The sequence below is a fragment of the Delphinapterus leucas genome, chromosome 2 (genome assembly GCF_059928025.1).
Source record: "Delphinapterus leucas isolate spDelLeu-1000000601 "Yukka" chromosome 2, BTC_Dleu_Yukka2, whole genome shotgun sequence".
NCBI classification, from domain to species: Eukaryota; Metazoa; Chordata; class Mammalia; order Artiodactyla; family Monodontidae; genus Delphinapterus; species Delphinapterus leucas.
Genome location: NC_143130.1, coordinates 171,008,592 through 171,028,747, shown reverse-complemented (window position 1 = coordinate 171,028,747; position 20,156 = coordinate 171,008,592). Strand labels below are relative to the sequence as shown.

Sequence of the window (20,156 nt, the reverse complement as noted above, 5' to 3'; positions counted from 1 at the left end):
TACGTGACAGAGTGCCTGGCACGTAGTAGGTGCTCCAGAAAACTGAACTGAATGAATGAGTAGGCACAAGCAAAGACCAAGGGAAAAAGCACTAGAGACAGAGGGAATGGCATAGGTGATGATCCAGGGAGAGGAGCTGGTGAATTCTAGGAACTGGGAGAGGCCCGTCAGGCTGGTGCAAGTCAAGAAGGGGAGAGTGGTTCACATCAGCCTGGAGAGGGGGTCAGGACCAGGTCATGCAGGCCTTGAGGCCTCAGGTAGGGGTTTGTCTTGAGGGCAATAGGGAGCCTTGGAAGGGGCAGGAGGGAGGGTGGACACAATCAGATGTGTTTTTTGAGAGATCGTTGTGGCTGCTATGAGGAGAATGGGTTTCGAGAGGGTGGGGGTGGAAGCAGAAGACCTGAAGGCCAGAGATGAGAGGGCTAGGGCCTAGGGTGGGGCACAGACATGGGGGAAGTGGACAGTACCCAGGGGCAGACGGTAACATGACAGGACCTGCAGTGGCTGGATGTGGGGCAGCAGGAGAGAGAGGGTCTGGGGTGGTGCCACAACAGCACAGCCTCCGTTAGATTCAGCAGATCTCAGAGCTGAGTGAATCCCCAAACTACCATCCCCCAGGACGTGAAAAATGGAGAAGTTCAGGGCTGTGATCCCTGGAAGCTCTAGACCCCTGGAGAGCAAAGCTCAGAAAAGCTTCGCCTTGGAGGTGTTGGTAAAAGCTTCTTGAAACACGAGCTTTTGTTTACAGATGATGGAGGTTGTGTGGGGTAAGTGCTGGCTCCCCAGCCCAGGTCCCGGGGGCCCCCAGCTCTGCCAGGCAGAGCTTGAAGTGCTGCATAAACACTGAGCAGCTTCCTGGATCATCTGTTTTCCTCAAAGATTTTGACAGGGAAGAAAACATGATTTTTTTGTATAAGAACAAAGTATTATGAAATAGAAGGCAAATTGGCTAACATGAAATTTTCAGATGAGAATGCAAAAGTGCAAAAATATTTGGTCTCCCTCGGGTCTGAGTACCAGGCCCCTGAAAGTCTGAGTAAACTCTTCTCTGCCACTGGACATATTTGGCGGGAGGGCGGTGGGGGGAGTTCTAGGCTTTGATCAGGACAAATGCTCTAACTTTGAGGTCAGCCAGACTTGGGCTCTGCCACCTGATTGCTGTGTGACCTTGAGTGAGTTACTGCACCTCTCTGAGCCCAGGTATCAGTTTCAGTTGCCCACGAAAGACCCTGCTACTCCCATACTTCAAGCAGCTGTTCCTCGCAGACTAGCTTTCCAACTCTCACAATTCTCACCTTTTTGCCAGTTGCTGAAGGAGAATTAAAATTTGTTCATCTTCTAAGTGGCAGCATTTTGCCTAGAATAATTTCTTATATGAGATCACAGGAAATAGACAAATGAAATCAATCATTGCAGGAATAAACAACTGTAGGTATTCCCACTCCCCCCACTATATCTTATGCAAGACTTTATAGTAAAATCCAAACTGTATAAAGGTCTTAGATCAACTTTTTGAAATCTTTTAAAATGATGTGCTACACTATTCGGTATGAAAGAAAAAAAAGAAAATTTGAAAGTTCCCAACCTTTGGATCAGCCATCTTTATAGATATCATGTGATCTTATTTTTAGTCAGAGCTTCCCAAGTCCATCCTCCAGAGCTGGTGATAATCTATCCAGCCATTGTATATAAACTAGTAATCGACAGAAATACACACACACACACACACACACACACACACACACACACACGGGTCAATCATGCTTTTCTATTCCCTTCCATTTCATCCATCCCAACTCCACATGTTAAAGGCCAGTGAGGACTGAAAAAGCCCTGTGGGCCTGTGTGGCTTCACTCACCCCAGATCAAGTCTCTGCTGGCTCCAAAGAGGTGGACACTGTCTGTCACAGGCTCCAATGTGGGCACTGGCTGTCCTGAGGCCCCCTCCTTCCTCATTCCTTGGAACAGCCCAGGTGACTGGCTACAGCATTCCTATGATTTATGATGTTATGGAGAGGGGAGAGAGGGAGCTCTTCCCCTAATAATTCCCTTGGAGGACTCATTAAACCCTTGCCTGGCTTAGCAAGGTTCACCCTACGTGACTGCTGGGGAGACAGCTCATCCTGGAAAGTGGCATGGCCCCAGGTATCCATCGGCATCGATGCATGGGACACGGATGACCCTGAGGGCCAAGTGGTAGCCAAGATTCCTCTGTCCCCCCAAATATCCCTCACTTTGGGCTCCTACATGGTCCTTAAAATTTTTCACTTAGAGATTCACTCCTTTGCTTAAGACTTTTGTTCATTCGTTCGTTCGTTCCTTCCTTCCTTCATTCTTCATTTACTCAGAGGATATAAGGATGCAATCATTCAACACATATTTCTTGAGGGCCTATTCCACAATGGGTACTGGAATATGTGGCTAAGACATAGCTTTTCTTCTCGAGAACTTCTCCTTCCAGTGGGGGAGATACAAATGTAAACAATTAAGTGACACCTATAAGGAGGTAATTACTCTTGAGAGCCTTTTACAAGGGGGTGGCAGCCAGAGGCGGGCTCTACTCGTTCTGCGTGGGGCAGAGGCAGCTGGGGAGGCTTCATGAAGGAGGTGAGGCTGGAAGTGGATAGGGAAGGGACGGGGGCAGGGAAAGAAAGTCAGGGCAGAAGGAACCTCCCTCGAAGCACATATGGACCGTGTGCAGCTCTCAGTGGGAGCCCAGGTGGCTGATTGGCGGGCTAGAGACATCGCCCCTCCCAGTTCACAGACAGACACCCCTCCCAGACCCCAGCAGAACCCTGATGATGAGGGCTGGTGCTGTCCTCGGGAGTTCCACCTTCACCTGAGGGTAATGCCAGGCTTGCCTCAGAGCAAATCAGACCAGTGCTTTACTGTGCACATGGATCCCCAGAGGATCTTGTTAAAATGCAGGTTCTGCCTTTCTCACAAACTCCCAGGTGATGCCCATGACGCAGGTCCCCGGACCACACTTTGAGTAGCAGGGATCTATAGTAGCACACTCTCCCTTGATTCCACCTGAGAACTTGATTCCACCTGGATTGGAACTTAAGCCATTGACCCCTGACTCTAGTTCATGATTCATACCCATGTCCCCTTCAGCCCACAACATCAGCTCTGAAAGGAGACAGATGTGGGGCCTGCCCCCTGGGCTGTGTGACCTCAGGCAAGCCTCCAACCTCTCTGAGCCGCCATTCCCTCATCTGCAAAATGGGACAGTCATTCTCACAGGGTGGGCGTGAAGGCTGCAGGAACAATGACGAACTCAGCAGAGTACCTGGCACACGGCAAGCGTCCAGTGCATGTCAGTGCTTGTTCTTAGAGTTCTTTTTGCCACCAAACTGTTTCCAGTTACATCGCTCCATCTGGAGTCCATCTGGAGCCCGATGGACTTGAGTTAAATGTCCCGGCTCAACCACTGAGCGGCTGTGTGACCCCAAGGTCACAGAACTGCACTGAGCTACAGCTGCCCCTTCTGTAGAATGGAACTGGGAAACTGCCACTTTCTAGATCACGGGTTGTGGGAAGGACCCAGTGAGGTACAGTGGCCCAAAAGCAGCATCCTAGTAACACATCAGGAAGTTCTCGCTATGGGGAGGGTCATCGGGAGCCTAGCTCTCTTGACTCACACATCCCCCGTTGTCCAACACTGAACACCTGCTCTGTGCCAGGTCCTGACTAGGCATGGAGATTTAGGGGTGAGGGAGATGCAGCTCCGGGCCTCACATCTCCCCTTGCACAGTGCTGGAGAGCAGCTTGGAGACCCAGGGCTGGGCATCCTGGTAGCTGGTAGCCAGGATGAGCGAGCTCCAGCATCAAAGGGCAGGGAAACAGTGCAGCACCTTCTGAAGGTGCCTAGTAAGAAACAGGGACATACTGGTGCCAGGTGGGCTCGGGTTTGAAGACGTTTGAGATGTTCCCATGGGCTAGCCAGCACTTACAGTCTTGGGCACAAGCCTTGAAGTAGCCAGGCCGTTCCTGGGTAGAGCCTGATGCCCCAGGGTGATGGGCTGGGATGTGAAGGCAGGAATGCCCAGTGCCTTTTCAGGTGGAGCCATGGCAAGGAAGCCTCTTCCAGATGTATCCTGTTATCCCTGTCTGGCCAACTTCCTTACCTGGAGAATGGAACTTAGATTGGGACACCACATTTTAAGGCTAGAAACCAGTAGGATCCATTCAGAGAGCGGAGACACATTCAAGAAATCAGAATTGCTGAACTTGGAGAAAAGACAGCGTGCAGGGGCCAAGAACCCTGTCTTCAGAGACTTGAAGAGAGTCCTGTGAGTGAAGGACTTGACAGTTAGCTTTGTTCTTGAAGACACCAAAGGTTAGGATCAGTGAGATGCAAAGAAGAGTTGGTTTCCAACTAATTTTTCCAATTTTTGAATAAAGTTGTTTTTCCCCTCTGGTTATAAAAGTTAACCATGCTTATTGCAGAAACTTTGGAAAATATGCAAAAGTAAAAAGAAGAAAATTAAAAATTAGAATCCTCCAATCCAGAGGATGGGTTGATGAACATGGCAGAACAGACTTCCTAATCCTTTTTCGACAGCTCAGCGTTCCTCAGGAACCCAGTTCCCGCCCAGCAGGTGGATTGGCTCCCCACACGCTGGTGATTCTTGGGTTGGAGAGAGCATGGAATCCGAAGAGGTGTGAGGGTGTATCTGACAGCTCTTGCTGTAATACTGTGTAACAAACAACCTCCAACTTCACTGGCTTACAATTATAAGCATTTATTTCGCACTCCGTGGTCCGTGGATTTAGTGAGGATTGAATGGTGTCGGTGGATCTGAGCTGCAGGTTGGTCTATGTCAGCTCCCTGTGGCTCTCATCCCCCTGCAACCAGGAGGCTCCCAGAGGCACACAAGCCCCACTGCACAATAAGTCTTAAGCCTTTGCTTGTGTCATAATCCACTGACATCCCATTGGCCAAAGCAAGTCACAGGGCCAACCCAAAGCCAAGAAGTGAATACTGAGCCTGTGGCAGGAGCGCAGATGTAGACGCCACCACAGGGGGTGGAGACTAGGGACCACTTACTCAATCTACTGTACCCAGTGGGTATAATACTTCCCACTCCACCCCAGGGTCAGGATCCTCCCACTTAGAAGCACTGCTTTAGTCTATTTCCTTCTTTTACATATATAATTTTTACTAAATTGAGTTTATATTCAACTTAAAAAAAATGCTTGCTTTTTTCACTTAACTTTACACCCTATAGATAATTTTCCTTACATTAAGTATTTTTGAAAACATGGAATTTAATGGCTGCAGAATTATAAAATCATAAAGTTTTGCATCATTGACTGAACTCTTCCCCTGAGATATTGAGTTTGTATCCAGTTTGACTACTGTAAGTAACAATGTGGTGGACATTTTGGTACAGACACCGTTTCTGTATTGTAAAGGGCATTTCTGGCTTGTGCCTGCCCAGCGCCAGGTCTCACCTCCCTGTAATAACAGCTGCCTGATTTCCCTTTGGGGAACCCTTCTTTCAGTTCATATGGTTGGTCTCCAGCCATGAAAGATACTCCATCTCACAAAAACTCAAACAAAAATTTGATCAAGTCCTGGAAATCAGAGCATGGAATCTCCCCTAGTTACAGAGATTCATTCAGGATGCACAGGGAGCCTAGGCCTAGCCAATCAGAGATTTGTTTAGAGCGACACCTGACCCGAGGTGATCCAATTAGAGTAAATCCTGGAACTTGCCAGGGTTTACTGGGAAGAGACATTCTCTCTTTTCCTCTGACTTCCACTTTAAAGGATGCGGGGCCGAGGTTGTTGCCAGGCATCTTGTTTATGCTGAGCCTGAAAATGAAGCCAAGCTGTGGCAGAGCAGAGCCCACAGACAGACTGGATTCTGTTGCCACTGAGTTCCTGATCAAGCTGTTCCTGAAGCTCTACAATCCCTGGTCTTCTCGTTTCATAAGCCAATACATTCTCTTTTGTGGCTTAAGCCAAGTTGAGTTGGGCTTTCTGTCATTTTGAACCAAATAGCTCTGGTTTTATTAACCTAAATTTCTTGACCTAGAATTGCTGAGCCAAAGGACATAAACATTTTGTAAGCCTCTTAAGATCTCTTCTCAAATTGCTTTCCAGAGAGTTTATGCAAACAGCCTCGCAGTGTTGGAGAGCCTATCTTATATGCATTAGTGTATTAACTAAGCATTTTTTGATGGGCAAAAGTTATGAGGTGTAATTTTATTTTTAGTGAAGCGAAATACCTTTCATGTTTATAGGCCGTTTTTATTTATTTTGTGATTTGCTGAAATGAACAATTGACGTCTTTTTTTTTTTTTTTTTACTGTGTAAGTGTTCTTTAAATATCAAAAACATTGATCCTTTTTCAAATTTCTCACCATTTCCCCCCAGTTTATTGTCTTTAGATATTTGGCTGTGTTCTGAGGTGGATGCATTTTTCATTTTTACGTGGTCAAATTATTTTCGTGTCACTGCTGTTGCTTTCATGCTTCCAAAGTTCTTCCTCACTAAAGACCAGGTAAATGTGGAGCAGATTTTCTTCTTTTTGACATTGAGATACTCAGTGTTTCTCACCCCGTGACTGGAGACCAGTCTGCACTGGAACCATCTGGGATGCTTGTTCAAAATCCAGATTTTGGGGGCCTCATGCCAGAATCAGAATTTCTGAGAATGAGCCCTGTTTAGCAAGTGTCACAGGCGGGGTTTTTTGTTTGTTTGTTTCTTGTTTTTTGTTTTTTGCGGTACGCGGGCCTCTCACTGTTGTGGTCTCTCCCGTTGCGGAGCACAGGCTCCAGACGCGCAGGCTCAGTGGCCATGGCTCATGGGCCCAGCCGCTGCACGGCACGTGGGATCCTCCTGGATTGGGGCACGAACGAACCTGTGTCCCCTGCATCGGCAGAAGGACTCTCAACCACTGCGCCACCAGGGAAGCCCCACAGGTGGTTTTAATGAACATTAAAGTTGGAAAGCCATCATTCAAAGGAACTGGAATATACTACAGTATGTGGTGTGGAAAAAGGACATAATTTGATTTTCCTGCCAACTAGCCAATTTTCTCAGCACCAGCCATTAGCTAATAGTCCAACTCTCCCTGGATGGTCTGTAGAAAGAATGTCCTCACACTTGAAGAAAATTAAAGCTGGAATTTGACGTCAGGTAATGAGCTCTCAGTCTCAGAAAATGTCTAAGCCCTGAGCCTCCTAGTGTCTTGGGGTCTCAGGATCTAGATGGGCAGTCAGATGAAATGATATTTCATAAGGTACCTGAACCACTGTGGTTTTCTCCAAATGCCCTCGAAGGCCTTTCTCCAGCTAATATGGAACCCAGGAGGAAAGTGCTTTAAAGGTACAGGGTCAGGGCTGAGAGAGCTTTCTGTCTGACAAGAAAGCCCAGCAAGGATAAACCCCAGCGTTCTAGTACATGCCAGCAGCCTAAGAGAGCAGGGTCCCTAAGCGCAGTGCCCAGTTGTCAATTTCATGACCCAAGCTCTGCCCAGAGGAGGCTGGGAGCTCCTAAAAGACTCAGGTGCCCACTGCAAACTTAGGCTAATGGCCAGGTCACCGCCACCCCAGGTATCTGTTCTGATGGCCCTCCTCCCCAAGGAGTGTGCCAAACATCTGAACTAGACCTGCAAACATACACACAACATGTGCACAGCAGGCAGATGGCAGAGGACAGAAAGACAACAGCTCTTCACAGAGCCTCTGTGGGCAAAGTGAGAGGACTGTTCCCTGGGCCCCTAACAGGGTGTCATGTTCAGCACCTCCCAGGAGGTCAGACGGGGTGGGGATGGCCCTCCCAGGATGCCAGGTCCCCATGACGCTTGCCCCATTGTGCAGATGGGGACTGCAGACCAGGCAGGGGGAGTTGGTACTCCAGGTGAAGCAGAGCCCAGCTTAGGCGTTTGGGATTTGCCATTACTCCCAAGCAGCAGTTCTCAAAGTGTGGGCCTGAGACCAGCAGCATCAGCATCACCTGGGAACTTGTCAGAAATGCAGATTCTAAGGCCTGGCCACCCTAGGCCTGCTGGATCAGAAGCTCTGGGGGTAGACCCACACTCTGTTGTGACAAGCCCTCCTGAGGAATGTTCAAATCTAATAATTGTTGGCCTAACATGTGCCCACATTACAGGGAGACTAATGAGATACTTCAGATCTCTTTGGAAAGTGGATGTTGGGTGGAGAGAAAGTAAGCAGTGAGGTATGGATGCGAGATGCTCCCTGCAATGGACTGAATGTGCCTGCTCCCTAAATTCCTATGTTGAAATCCTAACCCCCGTGTGATGGTGTTAGGAGGTGGGGCCTTTGGGAGGCAATTAGGTCACGAGGGTGGGGCCCTCATGAATGGGATTTGTGTCCTTATGAAAAGGACCCCGGGAGCTCCATCACCCCTTCTACCACCTGAACCAGGAAGTGGGCTGTCACCAGACACCAAACCTGCCAATGCCGTCATCTTCGACCTCCAGTCTCCAGAACTGTGAGAAATAAACATCTGTTGTTTAAGCCACCTGGTGTATGGTATTTTGCTATGGCAGCCGGAATGGTCTAAGACACCCCCAGGTATGGCCTCCAAACCTCGTAGCCTGGCCTTTGGGACCCCACGGTAGCTCCCCAGCCCACCATCTCAGACTGCCCGTCGGGTTCTTTGTGCTCCAGCCAAACTGGAAGCCCTACACTGTGTTCCCTTCAGTTTCTTCAGCCCTCCCCCAACCTCTCCCTTCTGAAATCTGACTCAAGCCCTACCTGGGATGCTCTCTTTGCCCCAAAGGCCTGAGAGTCAGAAACTCAAAATGATGCTTTCTCTGCAACTCCCCTCGGCCTTTTAAAAAAAACTGCTCTTAAGACCTGACCCTACATAACCTTCTTTCTTATATTTAGCTCCCCTAAATATTTCAGTGCCCAAGTCCTACCCAGCCTCCCACCCCCTCCCTCCGAGCCTCCCGTCCCCTCTCCCAACAGCACCTGGAAAACAGCAGACCCTCGGTGCTTGTTGAAGGAATAGCAGCATCTTTTCTGAAACTCCCCTTTGAAAGGTAATTTGCTGATGCCCCACCATTTGCTGCAAATCAGTTGCTCCGAACTTTCAAAGTTAACCTAAATCAGTTAACATCAGCAGACCCGCAGAAGTGAATCCTTTTCGGGGCTGCGGTGGCTGCCAGGGTGATTTCACCTCCGTGGCTCAATAACACCAAGCCAGTGCCATTCACGCAGAGGCCTTTCTAACCTTGACCTAAGAACGTCAGACTGGAGAGAGGATTCCCTTAGACATCCTCGCACCCAATTTCACACGTGGGAAAACCAGCCCAGAGAGGGGCTTTGCCCTGCCCCCAGTCCCCCTGAGAGTAGCACTCATTCCAGGCAGCTCAGGGACCCTCAGGTGGGCAGAAGGCACCAAACTGGTATCCAGCTTCTGGGAACCAGTGATGAGATGTTCTCCTACAAACTGAGTACCCCCGGTCTGCTGTGGGCCAGGCCAGCTCCCACGCATCCTATGGCTCAGGGTGGCTCTCTGTGAGAGTTCCTATGACTGCAGCGTTCCCAATAGTCGGGCATCCATTCAAGCTCCTTGGCCCCAGACAGACCCACCAATGACAGCGAGAAATGCATCCCCGGCTTCTGGGTGCAGGTCTCCAACCTGGGACTTCCCACCTGGCTGCTGCCTCTGACTCGGGAACCTCCCTCTGTCTCACCCACAGTCCCAGGCAGGCCTCACCTCGATCCCTGCCAATCCCCCAATGCAGGGAACAGTGCCCCCTCAACCCCACCTGGCCCTAGCTGCCCCACCTCTCACTGACCTCCGCCTCCCCTGGCTCCCACCCACTCAGGAGCGCTGGTGGTGAAAAAAGGAGGCCAAGCAGGTAAAGAGATGGTCGTGATGCTGGCAGGGCTGGTGGCCCTGGGTTGTGTCAGTACAGGCTGGGGACTCTGAAGTCTGGGTGCCAGGAAAGGGGGTCCTGGGGATCGAATCTTGACTCTTTGAATGTTTCCTGAATGGTCTGGGGTACCTTCTGAGGCCCCGGTCCTTGGGGTTGTCTGCTGTCCAGCACACTCTGGGTCCCCTGAGCAGTGAGATGAATCTCACAGTCTCCATTGTGTCCAACATAAATTCCTAGGAGAAAAAAGAAATCTCTCTCACTTGACTGTACTCTGGCCCCTGGACACCACTTCCCAGGGACCAAAGCAACATCAAGGCTGACCTGCGTCTCCTTTAGTCTTCACAAGGGCGCTGCCAAAGATGTGGTATCAATGCCAATTGGCAAATGAGCAAACTGCGGCTCAGAGAGGTTAAGTGACTTGTCTGAAGCGAAACAGCCCAGCAGTGGCAGAGCTGGATGGCTCCAAGCCCAGGTCCTTGTGCAGCTTCCTGAATGTGGTTGCCTGCCTCTTCTCACTGCTTCCTCCGAGAAGCCCACCCTGACTGCCCCCAGCCTCCCTCTCTGAGCGGCACTCATTTCTTAAGGACCAGGTGACCTTTATCTCCCTCCACCTCTCTTTCCCTAGTACCATGCCGAACGCATGTGGGTGACTCTGAGACTTGACTGAGTGATTGCTGAGGGAGATCTTTGGGACACCTGACATCACTGGGTAATTTCTTCCTTTTTGCGGGGGAAGAAGATGAAATTAATACACTGTGACTGTAGGGCAAATGTGCCCTTACTTAAATGCTCATTCATATATAATGATGTGAAGGATCTATGCCTCAGGGGATGCCAGTTCTGCAGCCTTCACTGTGAATGGTGCCCCAAGAGCTGTGCCATGGAGCAGAGAGGCCCTGATAACTGCCTGTGAAATTCTCCTGAGCTCTTCTCAACTAAGACGCAGGCTCGCTCACTGTGGACTCTTGCTGCTAGAAAACACTGGCCATGGGACTCGGCCCCAGTGTCCCAGAGGCGCTAAGAATCCCGAGTTCAAACAACTCCACTGAACTTGCCTCGAAAGAGTAAAGCAAGTTATGACTTAGGATGAAGCCAATGCTGAAGCTGGCGACAAAGGAGGGTGGAAAGGACGGGTCCTCGTGGTGTCACTGAGGCCTGGGTCACACCAGACCTGAAACCCACCCAGACACGGAACTTCCACGCACGATGCAAGACATGCAGTTACAAGAGTAAAACAACCTCAAAAAGGAAAAGTGAAGCTGGAGGACTCACTTCCCAATTACAAAACTTACTACAAAGCTGCAGTGATCCAGACAGTGCTAAGGACAGACGTAAGGACCAATGGAATAGGATTCAGAGTCCAGAAATAAACCTTCACATTTACAGCCAATTGATTTTTGACAAGAATGAGGAGACAATTCAATGAGGAAAGAGCAGTTTTTTTAGCAAATGGTATCGGGACAACTGAATATCCTTATGCAAAATAATGAAAGTGAACCCCTATCTCATACCATATACAAAAATTAACTAAAAACACATCATAAACCTAAATATTGGAGCTAAAACTATAAACTTCTTACAAGAAAACTTAGGTGTAAATCTTCATGACTCTGGATTAGGCAATAGTTACTTAGATATGATGCCTAAGGCACAAGTAACTAAAATGAAAATATATAAATTGGGTTTCATCAAAATTGAAATCTTTGCGCTTTAAAGGACACCATCAAAGTGAAAAGACAACCCATAGGAGGAGAGAAAATATTTTCAAATCCTATATTTGATAAGGAACTTTTATCCAGAATATACAAAGAATATTTACAACTCAGCAATAAAAAGACAAAGAATCCAGTTAAAAAGTGGTCAAAGGATCTGAATAGACATTTCTCCAAAGAAGGTATACAAACGGCCAATAAACACGTGAAAGAACGTTCAACATCATTAATCATCAGGGAAATGCACATCAAAACCACAATGAGACGCCACTTCACACCCATTAGGATGGCTAAATTATAAAAGACAGACCACCAAGTGTTAACAAGGATATGGAGAAACTGGAATCCTCATATTTTGATCATAGGATTGTAAAATTACACAGCCGCTTTGGAAAACAGTTCAGCAGCTCCTCGCTGAGTTACCTCGTGAGTTACCACAAGACTCAGAAATTCCACTCCTAAGTCTATACCCAAGATAACTGAAAAGACATGTCTATGCAAGAACATGGGCATGAATGTTCATAGCAGCATTATTCATAATAGCCCCCAAATGAAAACAACCCAAATATCCATCAACTAATGGATAAACAAAGAGTGGTCTATCCATGCAGCAAAATATTATTCAGCCATAAAAAGGAATGATTTGGGCTTCCCTGGTGGCGCAGTGGTTGAGAGTCCGCCTGACAATGCAGGGGACACGGGTTCGTGCCCCAGTCCAGGAAGATCCCACATGCTGTGGAGCGGCTGTGCCCGTGAGCCATGGCCACTGAGCCTGCGTGTCCGGAGCCTGTGCTCCGCAACGGGAGAGGCCACAGCGGTGAGAGGACCGCGTACCGCAAAAAAAAAAAAAAAAAAAAAAGGAATGATTTGTGCTGCCATGTGGATGAAACTTGAAGACATCATGCAAAGTGAAAGAAGCCAGATACAAAATGTATTTTGGGGAGGTGATGACAAGATTCAGGAATTAGATACTAATGATAGTTGCGCAATTCTGCAACTGTACTGAAAACACTGAAGTGTGCACTTTAAAAGGGTAAATCTTAGGGTACTAGAATTATATCTCAATAAAGCTATTATTAAAAAGAAAACAAGATATGTTGCTGTGGGTGGAAGCCAACCTGATCACATGACCTCCATTACTGCAGCATCAGCATTATGACTGGTGGGAGTTTGGTCCTGGTGGGGACCCTCCGACTGAGAAGGGAAATCTCAGTGGACTTGACGAGAGTCTGAAGTTTAAAATGAGGACCCTGCACAGAGGCTCCCTCGGTCACTGAAATGTGCCTCCCCGTGTAAATGTGACTACATCTGTGTGCACCTTGGTGTGTTTGTTTGCAGGTGTGTCAGTGTATGTTTTGTGTATATTGCAGGGTGTGTGGAGAGCCCATAGGAGTGTCTGTATGAGTGTGTACCCCGTGTGTGTGTATGTGTGTGATGTGCCGGGGTGGGGCTACACATTAAGACCAGGCAGGGCAGGAGTTCCTTTACAATCCTCTGACCCTGCACCAATGAGCGTTCATTACAAGTTTGTTGAGAGCCTAAAAGAGACCCTGAGACCCTACCGCACCTGTGCAGGAGCCATGCAGCCGTGGAGGAATAGGGCAGCTCACCACCCATGCGCCATGAGCCAAGGCCGAGGACAGGCTCAGGCCGGAGGCCAGCCCGGGCACGAGAGTCCTCACCCGGATGAGGTCGAGCTTGGAGAAGAGACCCGTGCCCTTGGGCATGCCGTGGGCAGAGGCGCAGCACTGCTGGGCCGTGCTGTTGATGACCATTGGCATGCAGTTTAGCAGCCGGCCCTGCAGGCTCGGGCCTCTCCCAGAATTCCCTGCCCCCTGCCCCCAGCTCACTCAGGCCAGAGACGTGTCCTGAAGCCAGGAGCCACCTCCTCCTGCTGGCCTGGGCTCCACAACCAAAGGGGCTTGGACGCGTCCCTCCCCACCTCGGGGCCAGAGCATCCGCCTCTGCAAAGAGGGACACCGGACCGACTAACCTCCAAGAGGGTCCTCCCGGCTGGGCACATCTGTGGTCCACACCCAGGGGAGGGGCCAGGAGGGGACATGGGGGAACCCAGGGCTCCTCACTCTGGGAAGCTCCAGAGGTGTGGACTTCAGGCCTTCAGGGCTGTGATCAGCAACCTCACTTCTCACCTTCAAGAGGAAGACCCATAACAGACTCTATGAACTGTGGCCAATCCAGTTCCCCGTCAAAGCTCCTTGGTTGGAAGTCAGCAGCCCACAGACCCCAACCCTCATGTCTTCCAAACTAGGATCCCACAAGAGCCTGAGAAGGTCCCACATTTGCTGACTGCGCCCTGCCCAGGTGGAGTGTGCCTGGCACAGCCCTGTACCCCAGCCTTTGCTCCCCGGTGTCCTCCAGGCAGCCCCCAAGGCCAGAAGGGCACAGGCTCTGCTATGGGGAGGACCCGGGGGTCCGGAGAATAACTAGTCCACATTCTCCAGGCCAGGAAGGAGTAGCTCAAGGGATTAAACCCAGAAATCCCGGCCCTGGACTTTAGCCCTGACTTACTCTTTCCAAGCTTCATTCTTCTCATCTGTGAATGGATATGAGTAAGAATGAACCAATACTTAGGAGCACAGATGCTAGGCCCTGGGACTGTACGGGGGCATCCCAGCTGGTCCCTAACTACCTGTGGCTTCACTTCTCCCACCTGTCACGTGACATCTGGCTCGTCTTAGAGAAGCCCTTTGAAAGCTAACAGTCACCAAGGAGAGGTACGTGGGTAAGTGGTGTGCGTGTGCGTGCGCATGTGTGTGAGTGTGTGTGTGTGTGTTGGGGGCCGATCATTATCCAGGAGACAGCAGCCCCCGGCCCCTGGGCTGCCCGCCCCCCCACCCCAGCCAGTGGACTGGACTCACATCACAGCTGCCTGTGTCTTTCTGGTAGGTGACACTGTGTTCCAGCTGCCGCCACTGCTCCTGCTTGTGGTGACACTTCTTCTGCAGCTGGCACAGCCGGATCTTGAGGCTCTGTGGTAGGGTGGCTGGTCAATTCGGTGCAGCTGACCTCCCGGGGCGCCTGCCCTGGGCCTGGTCCCGAGGAGCTCACGGCTCGGGGATCTGAGCAATGATGGGGGTGGAGGAGGAGAAAGTTCTGGGTGGTCAGCGCCCTTTAAGGCACCAGGAGATGCAGGAAAATGGACGTGTAGGATGACTAGGGTTCGAATCCCAGCTCAGCTCCTGGAGCCCGCTTTTCTCACCGTAAGCAGACCCACCTGTCTGGGCCCTTCCGGCTGCAGGAACGGCTGGGAGGACACCAGGGGGCAAGGCTGTGACAGCCTCTGCGGCCCAGGCCTGCGGGGCACAGGATGTGCTGGGTGCACTCCCACGCCAGGCCCCGCGGAGATGTGTTTGGAGGACACAGGATATACATGTGTCCACACTTTTCTAAGGCCTAGTTTTCTTACTTTGAAAATGGCATGCCTGGGACTAGGGTGCAACATTTAACTCAGAATTAATATAAATAATATTTGAATGCAATTTTTTGGTTTGGTTTTGGTTTTGGCCGTACTGCACAGCTTGCGGGATCTTAGTTCCCCAACCAGGGATCGAACCTGTGCCCCTGCAGTAGAAGCGCGGAGTCCTAACCACTGGACCACCAGGGAATTCCCAAATGCAGTGTTTTTTAAAAATCAAAGTTAATGCAAAAAAACCAAAAATCCATGATGAACAAAGTATTAAAATTCTCAATAAAGTTGGGATCCAACCTTCTACTTGCATGCTCACCTCACTCCTCTCCTCTAGTCTCAGCTCTAGGAATAGAAGCACCTGTCTCCGGGTGCTGGGGTGAGGTTTAAATGAGATAAAGCTTGTTAAGTGCTTCTCACAGTGCCCCGCCCACGAAGGAAAAAAACCGTACAAAATGGTGTAGGTTTTCAGTGCTACCACTAGGGGGCAGAGACTGGCTGCAAATGCCATGCCACTGTCCTTTGCAAGAATCAGCCCACTCGCCAGCCTGCCTTTCCCTGTTCCCTTCCTCCCCATGTCGCCGTCCTCTGTCTTCTCCGTGTCCCCAGGCCCCAGCTGCAGCACAAAAATTCATCATGCCATGCCTTTGCCGGGGTAGTTTCTTCCGGATGGAATGCCCATCCCTTGGGGTGAAAGTTCAATTTATTAGAAGATGAACCAACTATGAGGGAGATGGCCTCTTGGGGCACTTAACTCTGAGACAGTTTGTGTTCAGTGTCTCACAACATCCTACCAACTAGGTTGAATTGCCCCCATGTCACAGATGAGGAAACTGAGGCTCAGAGAGGGTCTAAACGTGCCCAGGGTCATGCAGCTAGTCAGAGGCTGAGTTGGGATTTGAACCCCAGTCTGTCTGAATCTAGAACTCCTGAGTTTTCTACCACGAAGAACACCTTTTAAGTATAAGCTGAGTCTTCCTCAGGAGAAACCCAGCAGGAAGGGAGGGAAAGGGGTACAGAACAAGGCTCTGGAGTGAGCACCCCACTCAGACCCTCTCAGGAGCCCGCGCCTGCCTCAGGCCTTCTCTGGGGATGCAGAGGGAAGGGGGTCCCTATATCCCAGTTCTCTGGGCCAAGGGGGATGGGCCGGGCTTCAGGCAGCTGTTACCGGGATAAGAGCCCTATGGCCTCCCTCTAGAGACTCCCTCTAGGCTTTGGTGCACGAACTGGCTCATCTTGAAGAAGGCCTCCAGAAGCTTCTGGATGTCCTGGCTGACTGCGAAGAGCTTCCCATAGTGCCCCACCATGGCCTCCACCGGGGCCTCCTCTGGCTCCTCCCCTTGGTTGTAGCCTATAGAGACAGTGCATGGCAGGATGGGTGGGCATAGAATGCCCAGCCCTCGCCTGCCCCCTGCAGTGATACTAATAATGTAGGTGGGACTTCTGCTGTCCACTGGAGCCCCGAAGTTGAGAGCGCCCCATCACTGACCTCCCACCTCTTCAAGAGAAGAATCTGCATTTGAAAGGCCACCGCCGGCTGAGAGCAGGCATTCTGGATCAAGGCTGCCCAGTGAGGCAGGAGAACCCCCCACCGCCACCCCGGGAGGAGCTGCTGACTGGGGGAGCCTGCAGGAAGAGGACAGGGATTGTTGCTGTCCCGCGTGATGGGGTCCCCAGCTTTGCTCATTCTGGATGGGTTGAACAGGGTTGAACTGCTGAATTAGGAAGGTCCCAAACTAGGAGGCTTCTAGAAGCAGCGCTGGGTGCTGGGTCTGCTTCACACCCTGTGCCTGACCTGGAGGCCTGCGCCCCTCCTTGGCATGGTGCTCAAGGCTCTTTGGTGCTGCTCAACCTTCCAATCACATCTCCCAGCGACCCCTGGCGGATAATGGCGCTCCAGCACACTGGAACTCAACCCCAAACCCACTGCACAGGGCCTGGCTCCAGCCTGCATCTGTGCTGTTCTTCTGCCTGCAGCGCTGTTCCCCTTTGCTGAAAGCATGTGAGCCCCATGAATGGTCCCCTCCTCCATGAAGCCTTCCCTGACCTCCAGGGCAGAGTCCTTGGGGCTCCTGCAGCTCCAGAGCACTTAGCACAGTGACTCTGAAATCAGATAGACCAGAGTCTGAGACCCAGCCCCACCACTTCCTGTCTGGGAGACCTTGGTCAAGTCCCTTAACCTCACTGAGCCTGGGTAACACACTTCTCAGCAGCTCCTAAAGAGGGGTAAAAAAGATTTACTAAAGAGCTTAGCGCAGAGTAAATATTTCATAAACAGTAATAGTTATTTTTATTATTGGTGATGTAAAGACAATGACGATAATAAAATTATGTATGTTTGGCTCCCCTCCTCTTTCCTATCAAGTTTTCAGCACTGCTAACAGTGGATTCTGGTGCAAATCATGGTAAAACAGAACACAAAACTCATTTCAGATGCCTGTGTAATTTTAGTTCCTAAGAGCAAAATCAAAGACAAATGAGGTAATAATAATAGCTGACACTTACTGGGTGCTATAGCTAAACATCGGGCTCCAGGCTACGTGCTCATAAAGGATCCAGCCCACGGAACTGTTGCTGTTCCCACTGAAGAGAGACGTTGAGAACTTGCTGCAGGCCACATGGCTGGTGCCCTGGCTGGCTTGACCACGGTGGCAACAGCCTGTGGATCCCCACTCTGCAAGGAGAGCTCAGTGCTCAGCGAGCTCACACGCGCCCAGGTTCCCAGGCTGGGAAGTGCCTGCAGAGAGGACAGGCCTGCTGAGGAAGCTACATACGTACCCTTGGGGACTTTCTCAAGGACCTTGATCAGATAGTCTTCAAAAACCTTATGACCTCTCTCTTCAGCTTCCTCTGTCTGTAGAGACATTTCAGCGCCGGCGAGAGAGTCAGACGTGAGAACACGGTTTGGGGACTTCCAGGTTGTGACCCCTGGCAAGGGCCAGCCTCTGTGGATCTGCACGGATCCGGGCTGGGCTGGTCACTGACCCCATCAATGGGCCGCTAACTTGAGTCCCTCCAGCCCCATTTCACTGCTGAGTAAACTGAGCCACAAAGAGGTCAAAGAGATGCCTGTGGTCAGGCCATGAGGAAGGGGCCTGGGGACCAGCGAGGCCGGGCCTTTGTGGCATGGGGTCTATGGAGCCCCTCCTGCAGGCTGAGCTGGTGGCAGATGGTCTGAGTCCCCAGTAGCCGGTGATCCGGCCACAGGCTTTGCCTCTCTGTGCCTGGCTGGCCCGTCCATAACAGGGGTAACCAGACCCCTCCCTCATAGGCCGGTGGGGACCGGGTCTGGGGCTCCCAGCACATCATAAGCACTCAGTCTGTGGTTGGGGCCCCGGCAGCCCCCAGAGGGGCGACAGCCACGTGCTGCTGCCCAGCCATCAGGGGGCATCACCAAGCAAGATGAGTCTCCAATAGCTTGCCCACCCTGGTCGCCTTCAAGGTCAGTGGTCAAGGGCAGAGGGCAGAGCAGGAAAGGCTGTGGTGGGTATCTCTGAGTGACTGCTGACTTCCCCAGGGCAAGCCACTCTGCCTCTCAGGCCCCATTTTCTCATCCATACAGTCCTGAAAAATGCAGGAAAAAATTGTCTTCCCCTGGCAAATACCACGTGGGGCCCTGTGAGCTACAGTGCTAAACCTTTCAGTGGGGAGGTTGGGAAGCTCTATGAGAATCCGATGGACCGGTTGGGACTTTTCTCCATAAAATCACTCACAGATATCAATCCATCCTTTTGCATATAACTCAGGCTTTCGTGGGCAGCCTGAAATTGAAGAGTCACCAAGGGGCAAGGATTCAGGGTGTCTGCTTGGAGACACAGCAGCAACCTTGCAGGCTGATTTTAGAGGGGCCGAGCTGACAGATGCGTAGGGATGGTCACCTACAGCCCTGCCTTCGTGGAGGGAGACTAAGCTTGCACAGGGCCTGGGACTGGCCCAAGGTCTGAGTTCAAAGGGCGGGAGCCAAGCCCGCCACCTCCCCACCACTCGCCAATCAGCTGCCCCTGCTGACTTGCTCCCGGGCCTCAGTCCCCTGCCGTTCATTTCCTGGCCTGGCCTCCTCAGGCATTTTTGCTCAGTCCCAGTTGCTCAGCCCACCGCAGGTGGCCCTGGGGCTGAGGCAGGGGGCACGGCGGGGCTTGGGACAGCTCGTACTTTGCCTGGAGTTGGCAGAGTTCCTGGAACAGCACCTGCAGGTCCCTGTCCTTGTCACCGGTATTGCTCAGGCCAGCCTCCTGGCCTGTGTCCACGTTCGCCGACATTGCCCCTCACCACCTCAGGCTACACTGGAGGATGAGGGCCACGTGGGCCAGGCAGGAAGAAGATGGATGGCCACAGCAACAGTCAAGGCAGCAGCTTTCTCTTCTGATTCTCCTGACGGTCCTCAGAAGCCAGTTCACATTCCCACTTCATAGAAAAGGAAACAGAGGTTCAGAGAGGCCCCTGTGACCAGCTTGAGGATGTACAACAGGGCTGGATTTGGACTCGGCTTTCATTAAGTTCAAAGTCTGAGGTCTTTGAGCTGTGCCCCCCAGCTCTGGAGGGACCAAATGTGCCATTCTGCAGTGGCATTATTGCTTTTGTCACCCCATAACTGGGACAGCTCCATCACCGTCAAGTCCCATGGGTACCAAAATGCCTGGGACTTCCAACAGGTGCTAGCTTCCAAGAGCATTCAGGAAAGACTCCGAGGGTCAGAGCTGGGGACGGGTGAGAGAGTAGCCCACATAGGAAGGAGATACCTTTGTCATCTATCTCTACCCACCCGTCCCTCCAGCCATTTATGCATTTAACTAACATCATATACTCTGAGCTTCTACAGAGCTAGACTGGGGACCGGGATAGACCCTTTGAATGAGCTCACGGTCAAGCTGGGAAGGTGGCCTAGTTGACAGGTGGTTTCAACACAGCCTTGCAAAGAGTTCCTGGGCCACTCTCCTAAGACTGGTTGCTAGTTATGGCCAAAAGAAGACAGTCTCCCTAAGCGTGCTGTTCATTGGCCATCTGCTGGGCCTGCCCCAGCACGTGGGAGGAGCAGGGAGAGAAGGGGTGGGGCTACACAGTCAACCTGTCCAGCCCTGAGCATCGGACACAGGTACATGAGCACGGGAAGGAGGAAGGGGCCCAGCTGACTCACTCGACAGCTCC

At 51.2% G+C, this 20,156-nt stretch overlaps 1 protein-coding gene across 1 annotated transcript; it reads right to left on the bottom strand.

The window, feature by feature from the left end:
• Nucleotides 1-9,817: 9,817 nt before the first annotated feature.
• Nucleotides 9,818-19,324, bottom strand: CCDC197 (coiled-coil domain containing 197). Its single transcript, XM_089906284.1, is given in 9 exon segments — nucleotides 9,818-10,105; nucleotides 13,267-13,383; nucleotides 13,669-13,734; nucleotides 14,455-14,574; nucleotides 16,180-16,218; nucleotides 16,220-16,362; nucleotides 17,790-17,840; nucleotides 17,843-17,865; nucleotides 19,164-19,324. Coding segments are annotated over 9 exon segments (954 nt in total). The 5' UTR covers nucleotides 19,271-19,324.
• Nucleotides 19,325-20,156: the final 832 nt, after the last annotated feature.